Source organism: Pygoscelis adeliae, unplaced genomic scaffold, assembly GCF_000699105.1.
Source record: "Pygoscelis adeliae isolate BGI_AS28 unplaced genomic scaffold, ASM69910v1 Scaffold42, whole genome shotgun sequence".
Classification (NCBI taxonomy): Eukaryota; Metazoa; Chordata; class Aves; order Sphenisciformes; family Spheniscidae; genus Pygoscelis; species Pygoscelis adeliae.
The window spans coordinates 8423218-8432688 of record NW_008824283.1 but is presented as its reverse complement, the minus strand read 5'-3'; the positions used below and the strand labels follow the sequence as shown (position 1 = coordinate 8432688).

The window sequence follows — 9471 nt, the reverse complement described above, 5'->3', positions numbered from 1 at the left end:
TTTGATTGCAAAAGAGAAGCAGCTACAGTTTGCAGTTTGTATTACTTACTGCAAGAGACAGACCTAATCCATAAAATTACATTCTGCATAAAAAAAAACTCCTTCTAGAGTTCCAGGGATGCCAGTTCAGACCCATTTCTGCGTTCATTTTCATAATGGTATTTTGGGAAAGTGAACATAAATGGAGTTCTTTTTTACCATGTAAAATAGTATGCTATAAATTTGAGAAGTCTTCTTCAAAATTTCTATGAAAGTTCCCTATTCCCAAATGAAAAAAGCAATATGTGTGTTTATACACACATATATACATACACAAAAATTATATATATATACATAATAACATTATATATATACACACATACACAAAAATTTTTTATATATATATATATAAAAAAATTAAGTATCTCTTCAAAAACTCCAACAGAAAGATGGAGTTTGACTTTCCAAGTCACATATGTAAGCCAATTTTCTGGGACACTTGTTTCACTCCACACCAAATGCAGGTTTATTGCAGAAGAATCCACTGCTGCTGGTTCAAAATGTGTCCTCACCGACAGTCCGACCTGGATTATTGACCCTGTTGATGGAACATGCAACTTTGTGCACAGGTAAGTGGACAGTGAACTGGGAAATACATAAAAAAGCAAAATGTAGCTTCTCACAAATCCTCCCTTCCGCTTAAAGGTGTTTTACTGTGGTAGATTTGTTCCTTTGACTCATAAATAGGAGTCATCCCTTTATCTTTTTGTACCTCGCGTAGTGTATCTGAGGGAGTGTGTGTTTGTTCTGGAGAGAGCTCTATACTGTTATCTAAAGGTAAGCTGAAGTTTCTGCTGATTGCTTAATGACCCAAAGCTCTTGACTCACAGCTCGTTTGCATATAACCGCACATTAACGTGCAGAGACTTGAGCTGAACTGGAGGAACAAGGCTGTGCTATGATGACACTTGGCCTAACACCTTATGTGGCTGTTACACATTCCTTTTAGTAGTGGTGTTTTCTCCCTTTCAAATGCAAATGCTTCATTTTTCCTGGGAAGTACAAGCATTGCATATACGTAGAGTAGAACCGAAAACTAAGTTGTACATAGATACTGGTTTTAAATTTCTATAATACCTCTCTGCAAAAAGAAATCTAGGGATTGTTACTGCAAAAATGCAAAAGTTTAATTCATCATTTAAGTGCTAGGAGTTGTAAACTCATGACCATTCATAATACTTCTACTTAAAATCCTTGACTATGTTCTGCCTTATGGTTAGTGACTTAACATAACTGCAGTTATCATTAAAAAAAAAAAAAAGCATTTCCTTGACTTTTGGTGCAATTACATAGAATTCAGGGGGAGGTGGGGGGGTGTCATGTGCTGGTGTTTCATGCAATTGAGTGAAATTTTCTCTTTCTAGCAATATTTTCTGGACCTTTACTTTACAGCCCTTTTTAAAACATGTTTTTAAGAAATGAATTTATTTCGTTGTTTAAAATGCAATAATTATACTTTAGTCAAAAGGACCAAATTAAATACATGATCATCACTTTGACAAAAGAGAGGGTAGAGGAACTGGTTTCTCCTGATGTTGATGCCAGCAGGAAGGTATCTCCATGCTACTTAATTGCTATCTCAGATGCTTGAACTTGAACAAAATGTGCTCTTAAAGTGATGACTTGTTATAACAACATTAATGATTTTTTACTGGATAATTCAATTACCCTGAAGCAAAAAGATCACTAAAATATACAACACGTTTAGTATAAAAATCCTAATATCTTCGTGTGTTTATTTCTTGCCTTCTCCAATACTAAATTACATTTTTAAAGGAACTGACAAAGTTAAAGAGGCTGACAAAGAAGAAATAGTACAATGTCAAGAGCATTTTGAAACAAGTAAAATCACAGAGCTCCATGTGGTGTTTTGTTGCCTAAGGGAGTTGCATAAGGAGTAAGTTGAGAGGTTTTTCATCAATAATACTTCATTTCTTATTTTTCACAGATTTCCAACAGTGGCAGTGAGCATTGGGTTTGCTGTTAACAAAGAGGTATGAAGTATGTTCTTTAAGATGGGTACCTGAGAGCTGGTCAGAAGCCTCAAAACCGTGTGGGACCTTTAAATAAAATAAAATTTGAAAAAAAATGAGCCACTACTCAGGTTTTTCCATGCTTTGTAAATGTATTTGATCATACTCGACTAGTCTAAAATCGTAGTCCTGCAAAACTTGCTTACGCAAACTGGCAATTACAAGACAATTTTTACAAATTATTATAAATATTATAGGATTTATGTGGGGGAAAAAAGGGACTACTGGTGCGAGCAAGGTTTTGTAAGACAAAACCATAATGAGTTAAATATAGTGCTGCCTATTCATAATTTAAACATATCTCCCAGTGTTCTTATGTTATTATTATTCCTTCTTTCCTGCTAGCAGTATCTGTGAAAGCTAACTGCTGCTATGAGGCAATTCAGAACTGATTTCTATGAAGAGTGCAAAATTATGGGCCTAGTTTATTTAATCTGCCTTTGCGGTTTTCTTAACGTAGTAAAATAACTATATTTCCCGCATGAGAGCTTGATTACAGGGGGGAAAAAAGTACCTAGCCTTCATATGTGCCATTTTGAGTTTCCCAGCTATACTCGTTCATGCTAGTGCCTTTTCTCCAAATGTTGCCGGTTTACAGTTTGATATATACAGAAGAAACAGCTATTCAAATTGCCAAGGAATGTGCCTCTTTCAGCCTAATTCCACGATCTTAAATGTATGTATAGCTGTAAGTGAAGCCAGCAAGAAATCTGTGCAATAACAACATAGTTTTCAGATGTGCTAGTGGCTCTTACTGATTTAAACAGAATAATGTTGTGTACTTCTCTAGTTAGACTTTTCAAACATGGAAACTGCAGAGAAACACTTCCATGCTTTTCTGAAGTGTATTCATTCCCAAAGGTCCTTTTGAATACTACATATTATTACCAGACATCTTTCTCTAATATTTATGTTTTCTAGAACACCATCGTGATTTTGATGCTGCATATTTTGGGTTATGTAAACTAAACAAAGCTGAAACAAAAATAAAGAATGATGTTAAATCTCCCTCAGTAAACAAATGGGAAAAGCAGAAAAAAAGTAGTAAGCTGAAAAGGAGCCAAAGTACACACAGGGGAACTGGCCTGAATGTAAGCCTTGAACAGTACTGAAGAAATGCCTGCAGAAGTCTTCAAGGAAGGAGTCTATTAATAGTGTGTTCCTCAAAAAAACCCTCAGTTTAGATGGGACCTCGGGGTAGGGGGCAAGGACTGTCTGTTCCCTTTGAATTGTCTCTGATGAACACCGATTATTATTCACATTGAATGGAGGAGGGCAGCAGGAAAGGATTTGGAGTCTAGAACATCTGAGATGTTTTCTTGACCTTGCTACCAACTTGTGTGACCTTGGGCAAGTCACTTAATTTTTGTGTATCTGTCCACCCCTGAATAAAATATTGCTAATAGTACTTATCTAAGGGTGATTTTAGGCACTGATCATTGAAGTTTGTAAAGTGCTTTAAAATCTTTTGGTGAAACCTATTAAAGTAATGGAAATATTAAATACCTTGAGTTTAAATCAAGAGTCAAATTCTGACCCTCTTCTCATTGGTGAACAGATACCCCCACAAAAATTTCTGTGTTGCTCGTTCTCAAGCTTTCATTGAGGGTCACAGTATTTGATATTTCTCTTCAAACTCCTTCTCTTGGAGTCATGTGACTTCATGAGGCTCTCACTTTTATGTGTAAACAAAAGGATTTTGCAGAGAAACGTTGGAGTGTACTACTTTGGTTGAAAAGGCGGGCAAATTAAATGCACCATGAAAGGTGAAGTGCATATATAAAAGCATCCACTGTTACTAAACAGCGTGCCATGACTTCTGAGTTTGGATGCCTGACTGATCACATCTATGTATTTGGGGCTGCAAATCTTCAGGGTCCAGCCGAAGTCAGTGGGATTACTTCTAGGTGTAACTGCTCACCCGTGAAAGTAAAGCATTCAGAATCTGGCCTTAGAGGACGTGCATACTTTCAATAAAAACATACAATTGAATTTGAAATCAACTTAGCATTTAATCCATTCTAACGTGAACACAAACAAGCTGCAAGTAAGAGTTCAGAAGATCACGAACAGATTGCATTAACTTCTCTTTATAAACTGAATTTTATGTGACCTATATCTCAATATCACAGTAACAGTAAAATTATTCCAGTTTATTAGCATCAATATAATCTTTGATTACATGTACCAATTAAAATATTGCTGATCTTTCTTCCATTAGTAGTTGTTTATATTTATGATGAGTAATTTGAGTTGCATTCATTTCTTTCCTTTTCAAAATTTTAAAGCTTGAATTTGGTGTAATTTACCACTGCACTGAAGAACGGTTATACACTGGTAGAAGAGGTCAAGGGGCATTTTGTAATGACAAAAGGCTTCAGGTATCAAAAGAGACAGGTTGGTCTAGATTTTGTTAGAACTCTAAAAGGAATATGTTAATTTTGTTTCAGAGTTGTTGCAAATCATCATTAGGATAATGAACATCATTATCCTGATGGAAAGTATTTCACCTGCATGATAATTTTGTTGTTATGTGTTTGTTTTTTTCTGAAAAACCACAACTTTCCTCGTTTTCTTTTTAAAATATACATCTGAATATGAACTATTTAAATAATCCTAAATTATTTTGCTTCATAACATTGTTTAAAATAAGGAAGAATGAGTAGATTCACCAGTTTCATTCCAGCTGTACACTGGCATAACTTTTTATGAGCAAGATGCAATGGGAATGGTGAATCAAATTCAGAGTACTATGGCAGCCGTTATTCACTTATTTTCCAATAAATTTGTACGTCATAAAGTGTATTATGTCTTTAGGCATAAATGCTAACAGTAAAGTAAAGTAAAGGCTGCATGCTTCATTAGGAGTTCTTTAACAGCCTGCTTTTGTGTGTGAGGTATGTTCCAACATACCAACAGCTAGCAACACTTAGTCAACACTTTAATGGAATTCTTTTATTGGTAAACCAAGTCATAGATCTGTCTGTTTACCTAATGATAATAGATAACAATCAGATGTATGTAGAGAAGTTTTCTTTTAATCAATCAAAATGCAGAGGAGAACATAACACTCAGTTGTAGACAGAAGCAGACATGTGCCAAAAATGTACGTCATTGTACACAGGAGATGGTAAAAATTTCACCCCAAAAAGAAATTTAATGAACTTGAAACACAGTAAATCCAAGCAATTTAATATACGGATTCGTTGTAGCGCCCCAAGCAGACCCTGCATCAAAACTTCCCTGAAATTTGGGAAGTTTGACTATTCACCTAAATTAATTGGAGAGATGGGGCAAATTGCAAAGTCAGTGACCCCTAAGATTTTAATCCTTGATTATACATCACATTTTTGTCAGTCCTGAAATACCTCATATTCCACAAAAGCCCATGCTGGCAGAGACTACTAGGAAAAACTAGGGGTGCTCCCGGTTGGGCTGACTGAGCCACTCTTGAAATGGCCTCGCTTGCTTTTTCAGTCAGACAGTTCTGGTCTCCAGTTGAGCAAGGAACAATTTTGGCACATGCCACTTCTGTCCTTCTTTCTCTGGACATCCAGTCTACGTGGGTGTCTAGAACATAGCAAGGGAAGTGGACCTTCTGCCTTTCCAAATGCTTTGACATTTTCCTTTGTTTTGAGAGACATCATTTGGTGGTGGGCAATTTCACCAGTGAAGATGGATCTTCTTTAGTCTCACTTCTATTGATGTTTTAAGTGTATAAAATCACAGTTGCTCTTCTCCTGTAAGGACTGTGGCTTCAGTGAAATAAACCAACCCTGGAACAGAGAATGTGTTTCCTATCACTGGAACTCAAGTAGCCTTCACCAATGCATGACGTGTCGGAGATCCAGGCTGTCATGTTACTTCATGCCTTTTGTTTTCAGGAAATGTGACTGTTGTGTAACATCGATCTACTCTATACATTCATTGTTCAGATTTAATCATTTGAAATCACAGTCCAGGCAAAACCTGTTCTTTGTCAATGCCAAATTTTGTAGAGGTCTGGTGTGGGAGTCCAAGCAGTCAGGATACACTTAAATGAAGGATCCATCTTCCCTTTGTTCTTGAGCAATACTTTCTTCTCGTGCTTAGATTCAGGTCAGGCCTTACGTGTGCTAATACTGTAAGTGTATTTTCTTTTTTTAATCTTCTGTGGTCAACAGAATTGGTCTTTTCCTCATAAATCTATCGATATCACTGTTAAATCTCTTCTACCAAGCCTCCTTATTTTTCTGGCCTCTATCAGAGTGAGGAGTAGTCGGTAAATTTTCTTTTGTACCTTGAATTCCTGAAACCCCATCGAGTCCTGTGATCAGCCAGCTCCTTTTCCTAAGCAGAGACCTCCCTCTTCCTTGCCTTAGTCTCTTCATCCAATTTCTACCTGTAGCCTTGATGAAAATTGAAGAGATCCATTTAAGCATTAGAAATATATTTAATAACACAAAAGAACAACTGTCTTAGTCATGACCTAGCTATGACTGGCGTGGTGTGAATGCTTGGTGCGTTTCAGTAATGAGGCGTGCATTACATGTTCTGCAATTATAAATTGGGTCTGTTATGCAAAAAGATCTAAGGCAGATTGCTTTCACCATCCAGTTTTCAGTGGTGGCTAAACAGCAAATACCCTGCAGCGTGCTTGAATTGGTGTTTCTGTATTTTAATGCAGTAATTTAAAAAGTGGTTGTTAAATCTATGTTCCTACAGTTAAGCTTTGTGATAGCATGTAACTTTCAATCTAATTACCTACCTGTTACTCACCAACCATTTACAGCATTGCTTGAATCCATAATGTTCCTCTGCAATACTAAATTCATTGGTAGCCTGTTTAATTAAATGATGTCTCACTCCAGCCTAATTCGCTTTTGAAAACTTCCTTGCTACTTCTGCTAAGGATTTTCAACTTATGCAATTAGCTGTAATAACCAGGTAGACATTCCCTATCTGAATGAATGCCTAGCCTTTAACCCAGGGTAGAAGGTGACACCTCACACTTGGGCACAGCCTAGTTAGTAAGTAATCAACCGCTAAACCTTTGAGTTTTGTCGTATCTTTAACGCCTCCGAGTTCAGCTGGCGCAGCGGAAGCAGGGACACTTGGCATTTGATCAACCATCTCCACCTACATTGGCATACGCTTGTTATATACTAGCAATGTTCAGATCTCAGGTGAGGACTACTTCAACCCCTTGCAAGTCACTGTGAGTCTCTCCTTTGACTGAGGAGAGACAGGGCTGATATCCTCATCTGCTGTAGGTCAGAATTGCCCTTGCTGAACACAATACAAATACAACATTCATATATTATTAATTAAGATACCGCTTTAGTTTGTGATAAGAAAGGGTTTTTTTCAGTCATAAGGTGTCTTCCATCTTTGAAATGTCAGAATGAAAGGGAGCTGCTACTGGGTGACTGGTGATTTAGGTAGAAACTTTTCTTTCCTCTTACTGTATTTCCAAATGTTTATCATTTGTTAACAAATTACATTGAAGTTCCCTATTCAAGAACCATCCTGTTTTCAAATACGATTAGATTAGCAGCATTAATAGTTACTAGGTCACTGGATTATTTTTAGTTGACTGCTAATGTTAGTGAATTTGCCAAAAGCTGACCGGTCAATGAAATAAAACAATGTATGGAAAGAGAAGGAATGTAAGAATGCATTCTTGGTTTTAATCTTCCTGTTCTTTTTTTTTAAAAGTGTGTTTAGATCAGACCATTTGATATGAGAAATCTAGTCTTGCTTGAATTAATATGCAAAGTTGTCACTTATCCTGTGAAAGAGTTTGGGGTAAAAAAAGGGACATGAAAATTGTTTTTCTGTGAAAAGTCCATTAGTGTTTAATTTAAAAACAAATTTCCAGAATCTAACTGAAAGCTGTTGAATTAATGGAAACAACTACCTACATTACAGATATCTCGAAGGCCTTAATTTTAACAGAAATTGGTCCAAAACGTGACCCTGCAACTTTGAAATTGTTCCTTGGTAACATTGAAAGATTGCTCAAGGCCCAAGCACACGGGTAAGATATTTTACAATATATGTCTCACATTTGTGATCAAAAGTCATTTTAAAAAAAAAAACAAAAAAACCCCAAAAAACAAACAAACAAAAAAAAACCAAAAAAACCCAAGTACGTTGCACGTTTTGTGATCTTGACACGTAGGTTGAAATCAAAGGCATTTTCTGCTTTACGTTACTGTGTCCCCTTCTCGTGGGGTTTAGGGTCCGTGTCATTGGGAGCTCGACCCTGGCTCTGTGCCATTTGGCATCCGGCGCTGCAGATGCCTATTACCAGTTTGGGTTACACTGCTGGGACCTGGCAGCGGCGACTGTCATTATCAGAGAGGCGGGTGGCACTGTGATAGACACTTCAGGTGAGTAAAATATCCTTGTTTTCATCGACTTTTGGGGGGCTGGGTGGCTATTTCGGGGCAAGTTGTGTTACCTCAGTACAGTCCTTCTCCTGTGGCTCTCTCTCTTTTCTACCAATATTCTGTAGAAACGTCTGTACACTCCACTAGACTCTGGCTGGTTATTTGTAACACACTGATGTAATTCCAGCCTGGGGTTTCATCACATCAAAGGTCTCCTGAGTCAAACTGTGTTCCCATGACTTTGAGTAATTCCTTTAAAGCATCAGATTTACAGTTAAGAACTAGCCCAGGAGATTGGTAGATACACTCAGACTCCAAACTCCCGAGAAAGGAGGACTCTCAGGTACGTGTCTGAACACACATGCCTAGGAACAACTCAGAGGGAGTAAAGGACAGCACAGTCTCCGGATTATTATTTTACTCATGTAGATGGTACACATCTCGGAGTAATGATTTACTGCTGACCAATATGTGGATACTGTGGAAGGATATGGTGGATTAAGAAGAAGGGTATGCCAACTGAACTAATTTCTGTTCTATCCCTTCCTGTTGCTGAAAGAAGGGAATATTGCATTTATTGTTGGATACTGAACAAATCTAGACATTCACTGCTTCTGGTGCATACTTCGGCACTGTATCTAGAATTTTCTGAAATCATTTTTTGCCGGCGATTTCCAGGTAGGAGTTGCTGAATTAGGTTGTCGTTCCCACCCCAAAACGAGCTATGTATGAAGTTGTTTCAGTGTTTCTGAACCTATCCAATTACAGCATGGTTTATATTTAAGAACACATTGCCTTTTTACATCATGTAAGACAGTTCTCATTAATCCTCTTGTCCTCAGGGGGACCTCTGGATCTTATGTCCTGCCGAGTGATTGCTGCGGGCACCAGAGAGTTGGCTATGTTCATAGCTCAGGAAATACAAACTATTCACTACAGACGGGATGACGAAAATTAAATACTTACAATATGGAGTCTGCCCTCCTGAACTACGTAACTTTTGCAAGATGGGTGGCTTAAAGGGT

The 9471-nt window shown here is 37.4% G+C and overlaps 1 protein-coding gene across 1 annotated transcript in view; it reads left to right on the top strand.

Annotated features, from left to right (window-relative positions):
• Positions 1–9471, top strand: part of IMPA2 (inositol(myo)-1(or 4)-monophosphatase 2) — an 18011-nt gene that overhangs the window by 6721 nt on the left and 1819 nt on the right. Inside the window, exons 3-8 of the mRNA XM_009318583.1 lie at positions 504–608; positions 1988–2033; positions 4361–4469; positions 7983–8091; positions 8295–8446; positions 9289–9471. The exon at positions 9289–9471 is cut by the window's right edge and continues 1819 nt beyond it. Coding sequence (XP_009316858.1) covers positions 504–608; positions 1988–2033; positions 4361–4469; positions 7983–8091; positions 8295–8446; positions 9289–9404 — 637 coding nt within the window. The 3' untranslated portion in view covers positions 9405–9471. The remainder of the gene's footprint in view (positions 1–503; positions 609–1987; positions 2034–4360; positions 4470–7982; positions 8092–8294; positions 8447–9288) is intronic.